General features: G+C 60.7%; 3 protein-coding genes across 3 annotated transcripts; 2 read left to right on the top strand and 1 right to left on the bottom strand.

Moving 5' to 3' along the window:
- Window positions 1-834, bottom strand: TMEM203 (transmembrane protein 203). Its single transcript, XM_053996314.1, has one exon. It carries the CDS (start codon window positions 639-641, stop codon window positions 231-233), a length of 411 nt encoding a protein of 136 aa, XP_053852289.1. The 5' UTR covers window positions 642-834; the 3' UTR covers window positions 1-230.
- NDOR1 (NADPH dependent diflavin oxidoreductase 1) lies at window positions 743-15,047 on the top strand. Its single transcript, XM_053996312.1, has 15 exons — window positions 743-926; window positions 1,933-2,067; window positions 2,658-2,735; window positions 3,009-3,106; window positions 3,817-3,915; window positions 4,447-4,548; window positions 5,047-5,253; window positions 5,558-5,679; window positions 6,606-6,826; window positions 7,191-7,298; window positions 7,966-8,080; window positions 8,933-9,079; window positions 9,592-9,710; window positions 12,068-12,162; window positions 14,846-15,047. The coding sequence occupies exons 1-15, from the start codon at window positions 807-809 to the stop codon at window positions 14,988-14,990; spliced, it is 1,911 nt and encodes a 636-aa protein (XP_053852287.1). The 5' UTR covers window positions 743-806; the 3' UTR covers window positions 14,991-15,047.
- Window positions 15,048-16,440: 1,393 nt separating this feature from the next.
- On the top strand, window positions 16,441-19,922 carry LOC128817636 (RING finger protein 222). The gene has a single exon (XM_053996313.1). The coding sequence runs from the start codon at window positions 17,014-17,016 to the stop codon at window positions 17,974-17,976; it is 963 nt and encodes a 320-aa protein (XP_053852288.1). The 5' UTR covers window positions 16,441-17,013; the 3' UTR covers window positions 17,977-19,922.
- The last annotated feature ends 724 nt before the right edge of the window (window positions 19,923-20,646 follow it).

Below are 20,646 nucleotides of genomic sequence, written 5' to 3'. Positions count from 1 at the left end.
ATCCGTCAATGCATTTTTATTCTAAAATAAAATAACTGTCACGCCCAGCCGCGCTCACAGGACAGGACAAGGAGCTGAGGGGGCAAAACACGGACGTGCAGCTTTTGGACGAACGTGATGCTCTGCGGCACAGCGGCGAGCCGCGGCACTGTCCCTGTCCCGGCCTGTCACCTGCCCCTCCACGGGGACAGGACGGGAGCAGCCCCGGGCGCGTCCCCCCGGGCCGGGGCTCAGTTCACGCGGCAGGCCCGGATCATGAGCAGCTGAAGCAGGATGAAGACGGGCGACATGATGAGCCCGTACCAGAGCTCCCGCGTGTGCTCCACCAGCTTCTGGCACAGCAGCATCTCGAACACGAACTTGAGGCTGAGGATAGTGAGGATCCAGAAGAGCCGCAGCACCGCCAGGCGCTTCTCGCCGTCCTGGAACAGCCGCACGGACACGATGGTGGTGAAGTAGGTGCTGAGCCCGTCGGCGGCGAAGAAGGGCACGAACACGATCCACCAGGAGAGCGCGGCGGCCGCGCCGTCCACCTTGAGCACGAGCAGCACGGAGAAGGCGAGCAGGGCCAGCCCGTGCAGGAAGATCTCGAAGGTGGCAAAGCCGAGCCACTGCACGAGCTCGCGCAGGGAGAACAGCATCGTCCGGGGCTACCGGCCCGACACCGGCACAAGTCCCGAGCCCGGCACCGGGCCCGGCCCGGCCCAGCCCGGCACCAACCGCAGCCCCTGACCCAGCACCGGCACCAGGCCAGGCCCGGCCCGGCGGCGCGGGGCGATGGCGTCACGGTGAGAGACGACTGACAGATGACGTCATCGGGCGACGGGACAGTGAGCGGGGAGTCCCAGCGCCTCAGCCTCGGCGATGACGTCAGCGGGAGCGGTCGCGCAGTGGTGACGTCAGAGGCGGGATGGGGCCGGTCCATGGTGAGTCCCGCAGAGCGGCCGGGCCGGGCCGGGCCGGGCCCCGGGACTGGGGGTGATCCCCGGCAGGGGAGAGTCCCCGGGAGCCCCTGCCAGGGCCTGAAGGGGCTCCAGGAGAGCTGGAGAGGGACTGGGGACAAGGGATGGAGGGACAGGACACAGGGAATAGCTCCCACTGCCAGAGGGTAGGGATGGATGGGAGACTGGGAATTAGGAATTGTTCCCTGGGAGGGTGGGCAGGCCCTGGCACAGGGTGCCCAGAGCAGCTGTGGCTGCCCCTGGATCCCTGGCAGTGCCCAAGGCCAGGCTGGACAGGGCTGGGAACAGCCTGGGACAGTGGAAAGTGTCCCTGCCCAGCTTGGCAGGGGTGGAATGGGATGGGCTTTAATTCCTTTCTAACCCAAACCAGTCTGTGATTCTGCGATTTTATTTTTTATTATTAAGATTTAGTTTATTACTGTTCTGTGGGCACATGGTGATGGCAGCTGTTTGCAGCTCAGACAGTTCCCTCCGGGCTGGGCCCTTGCTTTGTCAGAGTCTGGCTGAGAGCTCTGTGTGGTCTCACCTTTGTCTGTCGCTGAGCCTCCAGGCTCTGCCCCAGCGCCCTCGGGTGAGGGAGGATTCCCAGGGCACACAGGAAGGTTACACCAGGATTGGGGAACAGCCAGTCCCGGAGCTGTGCTCACCCTGTGCTGGTGAGGGCAGTTCAGCGGGGCAGGATGTGGATTTTAGTCCCTCCTCTGGCATGGCAGTGGCAACAAGGAGCACAGTAGTGCTTAATAAGTCCCTGCTTATTGTATGGGCTGGGACATGGGATCACTCCCTCAGTGCTGCACAGGGGTGGGAAGAGAGCCTGGGAGCCTTGGCTCCCACTGCTGAATGCCAGCTGTTCACCATCCCTGTGCTGGCTGGGTGCTGTGTCAGCCCCTGGGGCATCAGTGCTGCTCAGCCCGGGGCAGCCGCAGCCCTGCCTCCCCTCTGCTGATTTCCCTGCTGTTGTTCCCTGCAGATGGCAGAACGGAGACTCCTGGTGCTTTTTGGCAGCCAGACTGGGACAGCTCAGGACACGGCGGAGAGGGTTGGGAGAGAAGCCCAGCGCCGGCACTTGCGCTGCCGGGTGGAGGCCCTGGACAGCTGTGACGTGGTGAGTGGGACACGGGGCTGCTCCGGGCACTGCTGCCCTGCTCCATCCCCACCAGCCCCCCGGGCACGGACACCTCCCACAGGACCACGGAATCATGGAACAAGCTGAGTTGGAAGGAACCCATCAGGATAATTGAGTCAGCTCCTGGCCCTGCCCAGGACACCCCAACAATCCCACCCTGTCCCTGAGAGTGTTGTCCAAACACTGCTGAACTCAGACAGGCTTGGTGCTGGTTGTTCCAAGCCCTCCCCAGCCTGGCCTTGGACACTTCCAGGGATCCAGGGGCACCCACAATTTCTCCGGGCACCCTGTGCCAGAACCTCGTCACTCTCACAGGGAAGAATTTCTTCCTAATATCTGACCTAAACCTGCCCTCCTTCAGCTTATGGACATTCCCCCTTGTCCTGTCCCAACATGCCTTGTCCCGAGTCCTTCCCCAGCTCTCCTGGAGCCCCTTTAGGGCCTGGAAGGGGCTCTGAGGTCTCCTTGGGGCGTTCTCTTCCCCAGGCTGAACACCCCGAGCTGTCCCAGCCTGGCTCCAGAGCAGTTTGGAGGTTGCTGACCTGACTGTGCCGTGTTTGTACCCACAGGCCAACCTCATTCATGAGCCCTTGGTGGTGTTTGTGTGTGCAACCACTGGCCAGGGAGACCCACCTGACAACATGAAGGTAGGACATGCTCCTGTCCTGCTGCTTTTATGTTCCTGCTGCAGAGCTTTCTCTCCTGAAGCAGCTCGAGCAGGGGTTGTTCTTGCTGGGAGAGCTTTGCAGCAGCATCAGTCACATCCCAGGGAACAGGAGCAGGGGCACTTCTGCAGAAAGACATGCTCCCCACTCTGCTAGGATGCAGGAGGCCCCAGCGGGTGGGTGAGCAGGGATGCAGGGACAGGCAGGCAGGAGGTGCCTGGCAGCAGCAGGACTGGCCAGCTGTGTCTGTCCTAGATGTTCTGGCGGTTCCTGTTCCGGAAGAACCTCCCTGCCGGCTCCCTGTGCCAGCTGGACTACGCTGTGCTGGGCCTCGGGGACTCCTCCTACCCCAAGTAAGCAGCTGTGCAGGCCCTGGGCAGCTGTTCCTCACAGCTCTGACTTCACTAGAGAGCAGAGTGGCTGGAGAGCCAAGGGGCTAAGGGGAGACAGAGTCTGATTCTGGAGCAGCAGCCCAGACAAAATGTAACTCTCACCAGCCTTAAAAATCCTTGCCCTACTGTGTCCCTCCTCACCCCCAGGAATTAGGCTTCTGCCCTTTTCTTTCCTCCCAACCTCACCAAGGATGCTTTGCTGGAGAGGGTCAGACATCATGTATCAGTCTTTTATCACAGCTATGGGCCAAGGCAACAGGGGACATCAAACAGAGGTGGCAGCCAGCCATGTTGGTCCCAGGTCTCTCCTAGAAGGTTGTTTCTGTGTGCCTCAAAGAGCTCTAGTGGGCAGGATGGGTGTGCCTGAACTCTGTGGGGCAGTGAGGGGCTGGAGGGAAGGAAATGTTCTATGGCTCAGGGCACAAGCTGCCCTGAAAGGAAGCTGGAACTCCCCTTGTCTCATCTTGGGGCTGGACACAGCCTGTGAGGGCCAGCAAAAGTGGCACCTAGCTGGGTCTGTGAACTGACACAGGCTGGGCAGGGCATGGGCCAGGTCACAGTGCTGGCCCTGCCTGTGTGCTGCTCTGGTGGCCCTAGCACCGTGTGCTGGTGCTGTGGCAGTGCCTGCTGTGCTGCTGGAGCAGCCCTGCCCTGTGTTATTCTCTGCTCAGGTTTAATTTCGTTGCAAAGAAGCTGCACAAACGGCTGCTTCAGCTCGGGGGCAACCCGCTGCTGCCAGTGGCCTTGGGAGATGACCAGCATGACCTGGGGTAAGAGCCCAGAGGAGGGGTGGCAGGGGAGGGGCGGGGTGCCCTGCAGCTCTGTCCTGGGGCTGATGGCAGGATGTGCTGCTCCCACCACAGGGCTGCTCCTGCAGCTCTCTGGGAACGTGCTGATCTCTGCTCATAATCGTCAGTGCCAGGACCTGGGCTACCTGCTTCTCCAGGGTGTCCCGTGACCCCCAGAATGTGGCCATGACCCCTGGCTGAGCCCCAACCCTGTTCAGAGCAGGGCATGGCTGTGTCACACAGCCCTGTACCTGTGGGCATTGCAGCAGCCTCAGCTGTGCTCACCTGGCAAAGGCTGTGGATGGTTCAGGGACACCGTGACTGAGTGCTGCTCAGGGGCTGGAGATCCTGTTCAGGTGTCAGTGGTTGGGCCCTGGAGAGCAACTGAGTGTGTAGAGTGGCTGAGATATGTTTCTTCCCAGACTGTGGGAATTGTTGTTGGGCATGTGCAGGGGTAGCAGGGCTTGATCCTGAAGAGATGATGTTGCTGCAGCCTGAATTTCCCATTTGCAGGCCAGATGCAGTGGTTGATCCCTGGCTCATAGCCTTGTGGGACAAGATCCTTGCCTTGTACCCTCTCCCTGTTGGCCTTGAGATCATCAGTCCTGACGTGCGGTGAGTGCAGAGGCTGAGCAGGGACTGCTGGGGCTGGCTGGGGTGAAAGGCTCTGCTTCCTTGGCTGTTCTCCAGAGTGGAGATGTGCTCTGCTTGGAGCAGGAACAGTCCCCACACAGCCTCTGGTGTCCCCAGTGTCCCTTGTGCTTCGGCCACAGGTGGCCCATCTCTCTCTGGATGGGTGTCCCCTTTTCCCCTGGGGGGTGTGACAGCTGCCCCCAGTGGGTTCTGCCCATCTTGCTGTCCTGATGTGCCTCTGGTGCTGGCAGAGTGTGTGTGCCCAGCCTCCCCCTGCATGCTCTGGAGCCTTTGGGATCTCCTCCTGGCAGTCTCCATTGCATTCCCTTACACAGGCCAGCTCCAGGGGACAGGGATAATGGCTGGTGGATACAGTGGGACACTCCAGGCCTCTCCCTGCCTCTCGTCTTGCAGCAGCAGAGGAGCTGTGGCATGGAGATACCCCTGCTGCATTGCATTGCATTGCTCTCATCCCCACAGCCTGCCCCCCAAATACACCCTGCACTACCTGCCTGAGGACTCCCCACACCCCGAGAGTGACCTGCTCCAGCCAGCAGCTCCCCAGGCTGCTCCCTGCAAGCTGCATCCCTTCGCTGCCCGCATGGTGTCCAACCAGAGGGTCACAGCACAGTCCCATTTCCAGGATGTCCGGCTCATCGAGTTTGACATCGCGGGCTCAGGGATCACGTGAGCATTTTCCTGACTCCTCCAAGCTCTGTTGTGTGGGACCAGGTGTCCTGGAGCCTGCCTTCCTTTTCTGCCGCCCTTCCTCACTGATGTCTGAGGCTGCAGTCTTGTGGTCATGGTCGCTGCTGCGAGTCCCTGTCCATGGAGTGGGGGTCCTGCCCATGGGCCAGCTCCCTTTGCCTGTTGGAGCAGTTGGTGGCACTGGGAATTTGCCTTCCCTGGTGTGGGTGCTGGTCGGGGTGGCCATGCTGTGCCTGTGGCTCTGCCCCGTGGCTGTGCTTGGCAGCTCCCTGTGCATCCCCAGGTTCAGTGCAGGGGACGTGGTGATGATCCAGCCCCAGAACTGCCCTGAAGATGTGCAGCAGTTCTGCCAGCTGCTGCGCCTGGAGCCACACAGACGCTTTGTGCTGGAGCCCACGGAGCCTGGTAGGTCCTGCCTGCTGCTCCTTCCCCTTCCTGCTGAGACAGGGCATCCCCTGAGCTCTGGTCCAGCCTGGAGCTCTGCTCTTCCTTTGCTGTAGACTTGGTTGGGAGTGTTGGATGGATACAGGACACCTGCCTGTCCTTCCCTCCAGTGCTGTGTGTGTGGATTCTGTGCAGGGCCAGTGTGACTGGAGGAATCCAGCAGTGCCAGACTCCACCTGAGCCTTGTGCCTTGGCAGCCCCAGCACAGAGTGGGGAGGATCCTCCAGCCTCCTGAGCCCCAGGCCCAAACTAGGAATCTTGTGTTTCCTTGCATGGGGTATGCAGGTCTCCCCACTCTGCCTGTGCCCCAAGGACCTTCTGAGGGGCTCCTGCGGCCATAAACCAGCAAAAGCAACCAGAAAAAGCCCTTGGAGGCCCCCCAGAGCTCTTGGTGCCTGCATGGAACAGGGAGCGTTTTTCTCCTGGCTCCTGAGCGCCCATTCTGCCTCCAGCTTCCCTTTGTCTGTCCATGCTGGAATTTCTGCCTGGCAGGCAAACCCAGGAGAAATTCAGGCTATTCCTCACACCCTTGGGAGAGATGTAAGAGACACGGACAGGCCTGACACATGATGCTGCTGGTTATTTCCTCTGCATTGTGTGCGGGCAGCGTGGGAGTCATGTGGATAAGGCATTATCCCAAAGCATTTGCCAAAAGTGAGGGACAGTTGAACACTGCAGACTTCCTCTGTTGCAAACATGTGGGCTTGAAAAGCAAACTGGGCAGAGCAGGGACCAGAGGCCCACAGTGGGAGCAGGGATGGGTGGAGTTGGCTCCAGCAGCACGTGGGTGCAGCGTTTGGTGCTGCAGGCAGAAGGGCTGCCCTGCTCTGGGGACAGCAGGTGGGCAGGTGCTGGCCCTGAGCTGTCCCCGCTGCCTTGCCTTGCAGGCACATCCCTCCCTCCCCTCCTGCCACAGCCCTGCACCATCCAGTACCTGGTGACACACTACCTGGACATCTCCTGTGTGCCACGGCGCTCCTTCTTCGAGCTCCTGGCCTACTTCTCCACAAACGAGCTGGAGCGGGAGAAGCTGCAGGAGTTCAGCTCGGCACAGGGCCAGGAGGAGCTGTACAGCTACTGCAACCGGCCCCGCAGGACCACGCTGGAGGTGGGGCTGGAGCAGGGCAGAGCTGCCCCATGAGGGCTGTGCTGGGGCTGAAGGCACCCAGGACATGATCAGCCATCCGTTTCTTGGCTGAGGAGTTTAATCTACTTCACCCACTTTCTGAAGACTCCATGGATTTCCAGCGGTGGTTAAGACTAGCTCTAGATCCTTGTGGGCTCTCGGGTGGGCTCTGTGCTGCTCTGGGGGCACAGGGCAATGGCACAGGGTGGTTGTTGCTGAGAGGTGCCTTGCGTGGTGCCTTTGGCCGAGGGCAGCGTGGCACAGCTGTGTGGGACAGCCTCTGGCACCCTGAGGGCAGGCAGGCTGCCTTCTGGGGTCACCAGGCCTCACCCTCTTGGCTTTGCAGGCCTTGTGGGATTTCCCTCATACCACGTGTGCCATCCCAGCCGATTACCTGCTCGACCTCATCCCTCGCATCAGACCCCGTGCCTTCTCCATCGCCTCCTCCATGCTGGTAAGAGCTCAGCCCTTCTGGCCTCATTTCAGAGTCTGAACAGAGGGTCTGGCAGGGCCTGCACTGACTGTTAGTGCAGATGTCCCCTGGAGCCTCCACAGCCCGCCCAAATCCCTGCTCTGCGCTGAGCCTGCAGCAGCCTAATGTGCTGGATGCAAACTTGAGGGCTAGGCCAGCCTTCAGATTAGGAGACTTGCTCTCCTGCACACAATCCCTGCAAGTGCCAGGACTGTCCCTGCACACCTCAGAGGTCTGGTGTCACTGTCCCTGGGAGCAGTGGGATGCGGTGCCACCGGAATGTCCCGGGAGCTGGGCAAGGGGGAATGCTGCTCCCTGCTCCTGCCAGGAGGTGGCAGTGGGACCGGCCCGGCTGCCTGCAGACTCAGCCCTTGCACGGCTGGATTTGTCCTCTTGGGCTGGACGGTCACCATCACTGTTGGAAGCTGTGCAGAGAATTCCTGTAGCAGTGGTTCCCCAGGAAAACCCCTTCCCCACTGGAAAGGTTTTGAAGGAGGGTGTTCTCCATTGTAGGTGGCTGTGGCAGACTAGGATGGGTGTTGCAGGCAGCCTGGTGGGAGCTGGGCACAGGCTGTGTCCCTGGGGAGGGGAGGTGTCCTTTCTGTGAGGAGCTGTGTAGGGTGTGTGCTCATGGCTCTGTGTGGCACAGGCCCATCCTGAGCGGATGCAGATCCTCGTGGCTGTGGTGCGGTACAAGACACGGCTCAGCAAACCCCGCCGTGGGCTCTGCTCCACCTGGCTGGCCTCTCTCAACCCAGAGCAGGGTAAGTGCTTGGACTCTGTGACAATCCTGAGTGCTTCCCACAGCACCCAGTGCTCATCCCTCGGGCCTGTGATGGAGCTGTGTGGGTGCTGACCTTGTGCAGGAGCTGCCTGGCTGGAGCACCAGCTGGAGCTCCATGGGGAACAGACTGGCTTGGTAGGATGGTCCTGCTGTCCTTCCTCACTGCCCCATCCTCATCAGAGCACGGTGTGCCTCTCCAGCTTACTCTGACCTCCCGGGTTTCTCCTAGCTGCTTGACCCTGCTATCCACTGTGGGCTGCTCCTGGTGTCCTGGAGCTGGTAGCATTCTGACTGCTGGGCACCTCCAGTCCCATAGCCACAGCTCTGGGAAGGCTGGTCCCTTCTTTCACAGAATCACAGAAAAAGTGATTGAAAAAAGAGTTGGAAGGGACCCATAAAGATCATCCAGTGCAGTCCCTGGCCCTGTACAGACACCCCAACAATCCCACCCTGTGCGTCCCTGAGAGCCTTGTCCAATGCTCCTGGAGCTCTGGCAGCCTTGGGTCCTCCCTTAGATCCAGCCAGGCTGGGATCTCTGCTTGCCTCTACCACTGTCTTCCCTGGCACGGGCTGTGTGAAGAGAGGGCTGTCCCACAGCCCATGTGCTGGAGGGCTCTTGCCTTGCTCTGCACTTCACTCAGCTTCTTGCAGAGGCAGTCCTGAGGCAGCTGAAGTGCTTTTCACACACACAGTGTGCCCTCAGTGCCAGGGGGTGATGAGCTAGTCTGTGTCTTCGGAGCACCCTGGAAGAGCTGGGTGCCCACTCACCCTCCACAGGCAGGCACAGGGCACAGGTGGTGGGGTGATGCTTGTCAGTCTCTCTGTTTCACAGGTGATGTCCGGGTGCCTCTTTGGGTGAAGAAAGGAGGAATGAAGTTCCCAGCTGACCCTGCCACCCCTGTGATCATGATTGGCCCTGGCACAGGGGTGGCACCTTTCCGAGCAGCGATACAGGAGCGGGTGGCACTGGGATGTAGAGGTGAGGAATGGTCCTGGGAGGCACTCAGGATGCCCCTTGCACAGACAGGTCTGTGTCAGCAGATGGAAGGATGGACTGGGGGCTCATGAGGGTTCCACCAGGTCAGGCTTTGCTGTGTTGAGCAGAAGCAGGCTGAGCTCTCGGGCAGGTGAGGCCCAGAGCCTGCCTGTGTGGTTATTCACAGGCTGTGCTGCAGGGCAGCTCCTTGGGTTGGGTCAGGCCCTTAGAGGCTCTTTCTTGGCTCTCTGAGAATGAGCATGGGTTAGTGAGCTCAGCTGCTGCTGCAGTTTGTCCCATCCTCATTCCCTTGGCTCAGGGAACAGGCAGCCCTGGGGGACATTTTCTGCTCTCCTCCTTTCTCAGCAGACAGGGGCCTCTGGTTGCCACAGGTCACTTGTCTTCCTGCTCACTTCAGGCTCGTGGCTCTGCAGGCCAGGGCTGTCAGGCAGGCAGCACCAGCAGTGCCCAGCACTGGGTGCTCCCAGCACAGCCCTGGTGCTCTGCTCCTGCAGGGAACTGCCTCTTCTTCGGCTGCCGACACCAATCCAAGGACTTCTACTGCCAGACAGAGTGGGAAGAGCTGGTGACAAAGGGCTTCCTGACACTCTTCACGGCCTTCTCCAGGGACCAGGTTAGTGCCCAGAAGAGGAAGGTGAGTACAAAAGCATCTCAGGCAGCACTGATGGGACTCTGCCAGTGTGTCTGTCCCCTCTAGCCGTTGGCATGATTGGTGAGGGATCTGGTGAGGTGGCACAGTGTGCACCTCGCTTCCCCACACACCTCAGTGCTGGCTGAGATCCCCTCCTGCTCTGCAGGGACGTGTCTGGCTAAGTTGAGCTGGAAAGGTTGCTGGGACAAAGCTGGAGAGCAGCAGAGCAGATAAGGCATTAACCAGCTTTGTTTGGCTGGACCACGTGAGTGATAAAAGGCTCCCAAGCCTCTCAGAGGGTTACCAGGCAATAACTTCTTGCTTAAGTACCCCTCCTCACGGTGTCCCTGTGAGCCCTGGCTGAAGCTGGGGAGCTTGGCCTCTGTGCCAGCTCTCTCTGAGTGCCAGATATATGGAGAAAAGCTCCCGATGGGTATGAGCTCACCCACAACCCAGCCCCTCACTTTGCTTCCTGTTTTCCCAGGCAGTGTCTCTGCTGGGCAGCCCTCATCCTGCCTGCAGTGCTGCCAGAGAGGCTCCCTGAGCTGGGGATCTGTTTCACTGCCTTCCTCTGTCCCTTTATGGTACTGAAAGCTCAGCCTGGCTTTGGAACAGAGATGTGATAAAAAGGGAATGGCAATCTCTCTGTAGCTCAGCTGCACCAGCCTCAGCCCTTTCTCCTGGCTGTGTGCATGTGTTGACATGAATTCAGCATCTTTTTCCACTCACTTGTAAGGCAGGAGCTGAGTGCTTCTGTGAAGGCTTTCCAAGTCTGTGATGAACAGGAGCAGCGCTGCAGAGGGTGTTGAATGACCAGTGAAGAGGCACCTGCTGCTCTCTGAATCTGGAGAGCAGCCAGAGACACCTTCTGGTCTTGCTGAGTGTGGAGGGATGAGACTTCCATTGGAGTGTCCCCTCTCTCCTGCTCCACAGGCCAAAGCAGTTTGTCGCCAGTCCTCTGTCCCCAAGGCAGAGTGGGAGCACAGCCAGGTGGGATGAGCCACATTTGGTTCATTGTGCCTTTGGCTTCAGGAGATACCACAGCCTTTAACTCATCAAAAAGTTTGTTGTCAAAGACCCAGGTGAGGGCTGGGATGCTCCATAGCTGAGCAAAGGTTTACTCTTCTCTCTAAAGTCCCTTTGCAGTTACCCCCTGTCCCAGCACATCTACCCACAGTGCAGACTGGTCCCAGGTGAACGTGGATGCCCTGAGACATTGTGACCCAGGTTGTCACTGGTTTCTAGGTCCTTAGATGATCCCCTCAGAGCCCAGGCTGGCTGGCAGGGCCTCTGGCAGCACTGAGCTCGTTACTGTTGATGAAGCTGAGGCCAGATGTGCTGGTGCTGGTGAGGGCACTGACTGGTCAGAGCTGTGCCCAGGCCAAGCTGGCACTCCAGGACCATTAGCCAGTGGACCTGTGGGACCCACAGTGACCAGCTCCTGTGACAGCCTAGGCTGGAGCTGCTTAGGGCTGTTCCCACACACATCTGCAGGACCTGAGCCACAGCGAGAGCTGTCCTGCTTTTGGAGAGGGGGGGCGTGGGGAGGAGGCTGTGCCCATGGCTCAGCTCACCACTGTGCAGAATCGGGTGTGGGGGGACGCCCAGCAGAGGGCCTGGCCTTCATCACAGTGTCACCTTTGTCACGGGAGCCCTCTGGGCCAGCAGTGAGCTCAGGCACGTTGGCAATGGTGTTCTCTTGGGCAGGAGCCAGGGCTGTAGGCAGTTGCTTGGATTCTTGAAGTCTTGTGGATTAACCCTTCGGGAACTCTCCTTGACTGGGCTGTACCGTGCCCAGAGCCAGTCCTCATCCAGTCCCTAAGCTCACTGGAGGGGCAGGGACTGTGACTGAGGCTGTCCCTCCAGGCTTTCTGCCCTTCCAAGCTGTTTCAGGTCTCCAGCAGTCAGGGGTGCAGGGAAGGGTCTCTGTTGTGTAGCAAGCTTGGCACAGAGGGGCCACAGAGCCTCCTGTGCCCAGGCTGGGAGAAGAGAGAAGAGGGCAGGAGGGAAACCCTCACAGGGCCTCTCAAGGTCATGGCCCTGACCAGTGGACACCCAAAGGATTTGGGGGGCTGCTTGGGGCCCAGTGTTCCCCACTGAAGCTCCTGCTGCTGCACCAAATTCCCACCAGCCCATCCCAGTGCAGACATCAGGTGTGGGGTTCCTCTTCCCCACACTGGTCATGGGGAAGTCATCAATCCAACTGCTTCTGCCAGTGCCGCCAGTTCCAAGGGGCTGTGCTGCCTTGAGCTCCTGCAAACAGGCCTTGAGAACAGTCCTGAGAGCAGGAGCTGGGGCTGCTCCAGAGCTGGTGGGCTCAGTGCCTTGTTTCCCTGCAGGAGGAGAAGGTTTATGTCCAGCACCGCATCCGGGAGAACAGGAAGCTGGTGTGGGAGCTGCTGAGCAGTGAGAATGCTCATGTCTACCTGGCTGGGTGAGTGAGAGGTCTCTGTGGAGGGCTTGGGGCAGCGGGGCTGCACATTTCTGCTTCTTCACCCACCTGGAGGCATTTCCTGGGCTCAGCCCCCTGTTGCAGAGGGGCAGCTCATTCCTTCTCTCTCTATGTCCTGCTCCAGGAGCCCTGGGCTGAGAGGGACATTTGTCACCTACCCCATGCTCCCATTAGGAGGGGCCCAGCTGGAACTGGTAAAGCTTCTCCATCCAATGCCACCTGCCCAACCCTTCCCCTGGCCAGCCTCTGACCCATAGCACATCCACACACAGGAGAGGCCTGGCCCCTGCACTGCCCACTCCTCCAGCAGTGCTTGATAAAACTGGAGAAAAGGCTCCTGTGGCCACTTGTGTGCACAGGATCCCCAGCAGTGCTGGGGCTCAGGAGCAGCTCTGGGAGCCTTGACACATTCTCTGGCTCTTTGCACCCAAAGCTGCCTCCTGGGGCAGGGATGAGCCCCGTTGCACCACAGCCAGTCTCCTTGGACAGCACAATCCCTCTCCAGGTGCTTGTCTGGGGCTGGTTGCACATCTGGAGCTGCTGGCCAGAGGTGGGTCTGGCCTTTGGGGTCAGAGTATCGGCAGCTCTGCTCTGTGCTCTGTGCCCGTGTCCTGGGCAGAGCCCTTCACCTGCCTGCACTGCAGGGAGAGGCTGCTCCCTGTGCCCAGGGCGAGGCTTGGGAGATGCTCTGGGCTCCTGGAGCTGGGCAGAGGCCGCCCATGGCGTTGGTCATGCCCCCTGTGACCTGGGGAGTGCAGGCCTGGGCCCGGCTGTCGACAGGAGCAGCGATTGCAGGAGGTGCTTTCCTGCCTGTCCTGCAGGAGAGCAGGAACTGCCCTGGCGCCTCGCAGGACAGGACTGGCCTCGCTGCATTCCTGGGAGAAGGAGATTGGTGTTTACTTCCTGAGCAGTCGAGGCCAGGCCACCCCACTCCATCCTTCACTGCTGCAGCATGGGGCTTCCTGGAGCCTCACCCCAAACTGGGCATTCCTGCCCTTGGGTCTGGGGTTTGGAGCACTTGGGACTTGGGGTTGTGCCCAAATGCTGAGACTATTGAGCTATTGGGTCATGGCTTTATTCTCTCATTCCATTCTCTTTCCTACTTTTTGGTGCTGATGGAGATCCCCAAAGAGGATCAGTTTCCTGGAAAGAGCAGGCCTGAACAGCTGTCCCCATGGCAGATTGTGTGTGGCCATGAGGATGGTATTTTGGACATCAGGGTTGCTCTGAGACTCTTCTTATGGGGGGCTTTGTCCCTGGAGTGGGGTGTCCCTGAGCCCCCATCAGGCAGGTGGGATCCCAGAGCCTTGGGATCCCTGTACAAGTGACACTGTGCTGATTGAAGAGGACACTGCTCCTCCTTTACTGAACAGCCCAAACCCTGTAGAAAGGCTTCCAGGATCACCAGATCCGCCCTGGCCCACAGGTAGAACTGTCAGTGAGGTGCCAGGCAGGAAAGTGCAGGTCGGTGATTGTGTTTTCCCCCCAAATTCACAGTCTCAGCCAGACTGGGAGAAAGCTGTGGGAAGTGAGTCCTGAGCTGTGTGACCCTGAGCAGCAGCCCTGGGCCATGGGACACTTGTGTCTGCCTTCCCTTCCCAGGCCAGGTGGGCTCTGGGGAGCCAGGGCTGCATCTGCTCTATGATTGTTCCTAGCTTGGCTTAGTCAGGGGCAAAAAGATTGAAAATGTCTCTTTTTTGAAAAAAAAAAAATAGCTATTTGACATGTTTTCCATCACAAAGCCCAGCTCCATTATCTTGTACTTGCATATCAGTGCCTGACTCAGAAACAATGCGACTCTTCCAAAAAAAGAAGACCTCCTTTCTGGGTATTTTGGGATGTTAATCAGCTTCAAACGCAAGTTAGAATTCTGCCTTGTTCTTGGGAAACAGCAAGGACGTTGCCAGATGCTCGTGCCAATTGGAGCAGGCTGGGAAAAATTTTATTAGATTTTTTTTTTTGTCGCACAGGCAGTTCATCAAATGAAATTCTCTCCAGGAAAAAAAAATCAGAATTTCTGATTTCCCATAAGAAATAATTGTGCTTGAAAGTGCTGAGTTCTCTTTAGGTATTTTCTACACAGGGGCTCAGTGTTTTCTTCATCATTTTGAGGTTTGAACTGGCTTTGGTTCCAAATGTCACTATCAAACCAATCATTCTGGATTTCTTGAGAGCAGGCAGCAGCAGGACGGGAGCAGCTGCTCCTGCCCAGCTGAGGTTCAGACATGTTTGACATTGAGTGATTCCAGAGATGAAAGGACAGCTTCCTGCCCTCCTGCAGATAAATTCCAACCTGTGCATGTTACCTGTGTCTCTCTAATGAGGATTCTGGCAAATGCAGCTGTGTGGGGCTGGTGTCTGGGCTCCTGACCTGTGATGCTCCTTCCCTGGGCTCTGGGGCCCATGGCCATGTTTTTGCCTGCACATGCCTGTGCCGAGGAGCCCTGTGGATAACGGCCCTGCTCTCGAGGGAGTGGTAGGAGCTGCCTCTCAAGCCTGTCATTTACCCTGTGCCAGGCAGCCTTTGGCAGGATGAGGCAGGTTCCCACTACCCTGTGGTGGGCTTGGCCACAGGGACTGCTGATTCCTAATCCTGGAGCACCAGGGCTGCTGCTCTGCCCCCGTGTTCCTGCTCGCCCTCCATTGTGTCCTGCTCTCTCCCCAGGAATGCTAAGGAGATGCCAGCAGCAGTGGCCGAGGCCCTGCAGTCAGTGTTGCAGCTGGAGGGTGGCCTGTCCCCCTCAGAAGCAGAGCAGCATTTAACAGCCCTGGAACGGTCCCAGCGCTTCCAGTCTGAAACCTGGTCATGAGCCTGGCTCCTGCCTCCCCCTCCCCACAGACTGCCTGAATAAACGAGCCAGCAAAGGGATCTGCCTCTGGCATCTTTCTTGGGCTAGGATTACCCCAGCCAGGATAGGGGTGGATTTACCCAACCAGCCCCTCCCTGACAGCAGCAGGGTCGTGGCAGTGGAGGGACCCCATCTCCTGGGGGGTTTGGCTCCCTGTGCCCACACCCCACCAGAGCAGGGGCCGGAGGTCTCTTGGGGGTTCTGCTGGTTGGTGTGGGACTGATCTGCCCAATATGCCCCAGCCCTGAGGGTCCCTGTGTGGGGTGGGTGACACCCAAGGGCGTTGCTGGAGCTGTGGCAGTGGCAGTGGCCACTGTTTGTGGCTGGGCCAGAGGAAGGGAAGTATTGCATGGGAGTCTCCCCACCCTGGCATTACTCAGCAGCGCTTGCTGCAGGAGGAGGCTGCCTGGACAGACCTGTTCCCCCTGGTTCCCATGACCAAGGCCAGTAGGGACAGGCACAGGAGGAAGCCTCGATGCCTCTGTCTCTGCTTCCAGTTCATCATCCTGAGACTGCTGAGGCCTGAGCTCCAAGTTCCTGCTGAGTTATCCCCTTCCCCGAGTGCCTGCTCAGCTGCATCTCTCCTCCACCCTATCCTGGGAGCTGCTTCCAGCCCTTTCCCTGCAGCCTCGAGGCTGTGCACCCTCCTGGCCCTGCCCGTGCCCCAGTGGGACCAGTGCCACCATCTTCCTTCCCTAGTTCAGCGAACTGGGTGCCACTGTGTAAATAGCAATTAGGACCTAGGGCATGAATCAGCAGGGACATTCCCTGGGAGCAGGCTGGGACAGGAAGGGACAGCGGTGCCATGCCATGCCTGTGACCCAGCCACCCTCCCATGGTTGAGTCATGGGGTCTTGCAGGGGTGAGGAGTGCCTGGGGCATTGTTTGTGCTATGGCACTGCAGTGAGGGGGAGCAGGGTGATCTGGAGACTCTCCACCCCACTGCTTTGCACTTGCAGACCCTGGCTGGGCTGTGTCCCCATGTGCCAGGGACAGTGAGGGCAGTGCAGAGCTGCTGAATGGCAGTTGTGACCCTGGTGCCACCATCCCCTCATCTGGGGCACTTCCTGTTGGGAAACCTGGAAGGAAAATTCTAGGCCCTGCAAGCTGCTTGTGGGACATAACAAGGAGAGGTGGCCCTGCAAAGGGACCAGCGTGGGGGACAGGGAGTTGGACTGGGGCAGCACAGGGCCTGTTCTGGGAAATGTCCCAGGTAGTGCAGGGTCCATGCTGGGGGCTGTACTGGGGTCTGAGCTAGGGCACTGCACTGGAGGAGCACAGGGCCATGTTGGGAGGCTGTACTGGTGGAGCACAGGGCCATGCTGCTGTGCCCCAGGGACAGTGGTGTGGGCAGCACAGGCCACAGAAGTGACTCCATTTGTGCTGGGCAAGGAGAAGAGGCGGCCGTGGGCCCGGCCCCTCCCCAGCTCCGGCGGGAGCTGATTGGCGCAGGCATGGCCGCCTGCCCCGGGCTCCCTGCATTTGAGCAGCTTCCAGAAGCTGACAAACCAGACTGGTTACAGCCAGGCTCGGCCCCAGCCCTGCCTGGCCCACGGCAGGAGGCAGCTGCCTGCGCGGGTGCCCGCCACGCCTGCATCCTTCTGGCGCAGCGGGCAGCGCCCGGCTCGGTGCCCTCTCCTCTGGACCGTGGTGGGTCAGTACTGCGTTGGTGCTGGGGAGGAGGAAGAGGAGGAGGAGGAAAAGGCTGTTGGATGCTCACGGTGCTGCCCCTCTTGGGGTGGCCTTGGTGAGGGTGATGGGGCTGCACCCGGCGTTAGAGGCTCCAGACCCTCCGGTCTGGGAGGGTGCCCCAAAGCGCACCAGAGGGATGTTGGGAGTCTGTGCGGGCACTGCTGCCTTCAAGCCCTCCGGACAGCCGTGCTGAAGGAGTCTCCTGCCCTGGAGCAGCACCCACGTCCCGCACTCAGCCCCGAGGGGAGCCGGCGGGCGGGGGGCGAGCGGGGTGGCTGCTCTGGCCACCCTGATGGAGCCGGTGGCAGGTGAGGAGGCAGAACCTGGCCCGCCGCCAGGGCAGGCAGCCGGTGGGGAAGGCTGTGCCAGGCAGCGGGACGAGAGCGAGACCGTGGGGTCGGGAGACCCCGGGGAGCCGTCCCAACGCTGTGGAGACGCTGCTGCTGCCTGGAGATGCTGGGAGCTGCCACCGACGGAGGATGCCAAGGAGCCGCTCCTGCCCGGGCATGAGGAGCCGCCTGCCCACGGTGCCTCCCTGCCTGCGGGGCAGGACCCTCCCGCTGCCAACACCACCGCCCCCGTCCTGCCCCGCGGGGAAAGCCCATGGCCCAGACCTGAAAGTGTCTCCAGCTCCACCCTGAGCCTCTTCGGCAAGGCAGAGAAGGCATCGAGCGGTGGCGAGGCGGTGGCAGCGGAGCCGGGCCTCGTGCTGGCGGGCAACGAAGACGAGTGCCCCATCTGCACGGAGCCCTACGACGAGCAGCGGCACAAGGCGGCCGTGCTGAACTGCAACCACGGGCTGTGCCGTGCCTGCCTGCGGGCCATCATGGACACGGCCACCGGCGCCGAGCTCGGCCGCGTGCGTTGCCCCATCTGCCGCCAGAAGACGCCCATGCTGGAGTGGGAGATCTGCAAGCTGCAAGAGGAGCTGCTCCTGCTGCACGCCCAGCCCGGCTCCCCCGGCGCCCTGGCCGCCTCCCGGCCCCCTGCCCTGCCGCCTCGGCGCCCGGGCCTGGTCGGCGCCCTCGAGCATCACTTCCAGGTGCGCTTCCACACGAGCCGCATGTTCGGGTGCCTGCCCTGCGTGCGGTACCCGCCCTGCCTGATCCGCGCCTTGGCGCGGCTGGAGCGGCGCTGCCGCTGCTGCTACCTCCTGCTGCTGGCGCTGCTGCTGGCGGCAGAGATGCTCAGCCTGCTCCTCATCTTTCTCCCCATCGTCCTGATGGTGATGCTCTTCCTCATCCTCGACAAATAGCGCTGGCTTTGTGCCCTCAGGCTGAGCATGCGTGGGGAGAGGAGCCCAGCTCCGGCTCTGCCCGCGGCCGTGGTGCCGACTGGAAGCAGGCCTGTGACCCTGGTGCCTGGGACACCTGGCACTGCCCGTGAACCCGGAGCGGGTGAGGCAGCGGAGGAGCAGGAGCAGGCAGCAGAGGGAGGCGACCCTGGAGCCGGGCATTACCTGCACCGCAGCACCCGGTGACACATCACTGCCACGGCCAGGGGGTAGATGGAGTGGGAGCCCTTCCTGCGCTGAGGCACATCCCTGCCTGGGGGCTGGGGGCTAGAGAGGCTCTGCAGGCAGAGCAAGGCTGTGCCACGGGCTGTGCCACCTGCACCCAGGACAAATGGGCTGGGATCCCCCAGCAGGGACTGAAAATACAGCCTGTGTTTGTACCACAGCCGTGTCCAGCTGAGTTCAGTGCCTGGTCTGAGCATGTCCCCTTGGGGCCCAGCAGTGACACAAGGAGGGAATGGGCACAGCCAGTGCACCCACCTACAAGGGGTGTGTGCTCCACCATGGCATCTCCCAGCCCCTGCCGAGCCGTGCCAGCCCGTGCTCAGACTGTGCCCGTCGGGGAGATAAGTGAGCAAACACGGCTCTGTCCCTGCCATACACGGGTGGAGGAGCCTGTGGTGAGTGGCACAGGGGCTGTGCCCACATGGGACCTGCCACAGAGCAGAAGTGTCCCTGGACTGAGCAGGATCTGGGCTCTGCCTTTGTCTGCCAGCCTTACGTGGGGTCCACGTGCCAACCAGGTGATGTCTGGGTCACAGTGTGGCTGCTCTGCACCCTTGTTCCTCCCCAAGGGGACAGGGATGGGGATCTTCCCAGGTTTTCAGCCACTTTTGGGCTGGTAGTGGGTAGCAGGGAGTTGTCAGACCCTCGAGGTCCTTCCAGGATTCTATTTCAGGGGTGCTGACACCCACCTCCACAGCCTGGAATGTGCAGCAGGCTGTTTGTCACTGCCGGCCTCCTCTGAGTGTCCTGCCAAGGCTCTGACCCCATGCCAATTTCCCCCTCCCTGTGCTGTCCCCCCTCTCTGTCCCCCTCAGCCCAGCCCTGCTGGGGGGCTGGTGACACTGCTGTGCCCTGTCCTCCTGCCTGGCTGTGCTGGGCTCGTGCAACCATTGCTGTGTCCTGGCTTTGCCCCTCTCCCCTGGAAACACCCCGTGGGCACCTCCCCAGAGCTGTGGCTGTGGGAGACAGACCACAGGGTGCCAGCCCCAACACCCCCTTCCCCTTCCTCCTGCCCAGAAGCTGGGGAGGTGAGCAGCCAGCAAGCACTGCTGTGCTCCCACAGAAAACCCATCCTTGTGCCCAGGAGGGCAGAGAATGGGGCTACGGGCCTTGCCAGGACACTGGTGCCAGTCAGCATCAGCGCTGCCATGGGCTGCTCTGGCAAAGTGCTGAGGCACAGGGTAGGAGCAAGGCACCCCAAAACAGGTCAGTCAGCAGGCAGAAGCAGGTGGGTCCCCCCAGCCCTGGTGGCACCAAGGAATATTTATTTATACCAAGTGGAGCAGCTCCATCAGGAGAAGTGCCAGTTCAGCCCTGGCTGGGGCGGTTTTGGTTCCATGGAACCTGTGGGGAGGGGGAGCTCAGACACCCAGAGGGCCCTGTCACCATGTGGGAGCCTCGTGCCCCTGCCCTACATTGCGTCGGGGTGTTGGGGTGAACCAGGCCAGGGCTGCCCCCACGGACACCCCCGGCACTCCTCCCGTGCTTCCTGAGCCAGCTGTTGGCACCTCTGGGTGCTGAAAGCTGAAGGACACCTCCATGGCCCTGAGAAGGGGTCCCTGGGGGCTGTGGTGTGGGATGGACCCTGTGGGCCATGTGGGGCCTGGCTGCAGTATCCACTCCCAGAGCTGGGTTATATTTAGCAACGTGAGATAGTGGTGAGCAGGGCTGGGGGCTGGCAGGGCTGATGCAGGGCTCCCGCTCTGGGCAAAGCTTCTAGCACAGCCCCCCAAACCCACCCACCTTCCCACTTGCAGCCCTGTCCCCTCTCCCAAGCCCCTGACACCCTATTGCACCACCCCAAATGCTTCATCGCATCCCCCAGCTGGCACCTGCTGGCACCAGGTGATGTGTGTCCCCAGACCAATGACTTGGCTGTCCCCATCCCTGCAGGGACCTGCCTATTCTCTCCTGGCTTCTCCCACTGCAGCCCGGCGTGTCCCACCTGGGTCCTGCTCTGGCCAGAGGCATCCCCATCCCAATTGCACCACAACCAGCAGCACCTTCCCTTCTCCACTCAGCCCCCCACTCTGGGGACATGTCCCCATCCCGCGCCCGCCGGGAGCGTGACCAGAGGGCCAGCAGCCACGGGGCCAGCACGGGGAGGGAACATCGAGCTGGGCAGTGAGCAGGAGCTGGTGCCTGCGGCCAGCCCTTTCTTGGATTTGACCCCAAGAAAGATCCCGAGCTCAGCAGTCCCTCCCCAGCCGCGGGGCCAGCACTGCCCTGGGGACCTGTCACAGCCACCACCCATCATTCAGTCACCGCGGGCTTGCGCCGCTGTGAAAGCGGGCGTTGGCACTTCGCAAGGAGCTTCCGCTGAAACAGCCCTTTGGGGGTGTGACCGCCCCGGCGCGAGGGTTGAGGCTGCGTGTCCCCAAGGGGACAGATGTTACAGCAATGGGG

Source organism: Vidua macroura, chromosome 21, assembly GCF_024509145.1.
Source record: "Vidua macroura isolate BioBank_ID:100142 chromosome 21, ASM2450914v1, whole genome shotgun sequence".
In the NCBI taxonomy this organism is placed as follows: Eukaryota; Metazoa; Chordata; class Aves; order Passeriformes; family Viduidae; genus Vidua; species Vidua macroura.
This window is presented reverse-complemented; position numbering and strand designations above follow the sequence as displayed.

Bases quoted from the DNA above. Each gene is read 5' to 3' on its own strand.
- LOC128817636 (XM_053996313.1), top strand. From the start codon at position 17,014: ATGGAGCCGGTGGCAGGTGAGGAGGCAGAACCTGGCCCGCCGCCAGGG.
- NDOR1 (XM_053996312.1), top strand. From the start codon at position 807: ATGACGTCATCGGGCGACGGGACAGTGAGCGGGGAGTCCCAGCGCCTC. The intron at 4,549-5,046 runs GTGAGTGCAGAG...TCATCCCCACAG, and splicing joins ATCATCAGTCCTGACGTGCG to CCTGCCCCCCAAATACACCC. The intron at 9,711-12,067 runs GTTAGTGCCCAG...GTTTCCCTGCAG, and splicing joins CGGCCTTCTCCAGGGACCAG to GAGGAGAAGGTTTATGTCCA.
- TMEM203 (XM_053996314.1), bottom strand. From the start codon at position 641: ATGCTGTTCTCCCTGCGCGAGCTCGTGCAGTGGCTCGGCTTTGCCACC.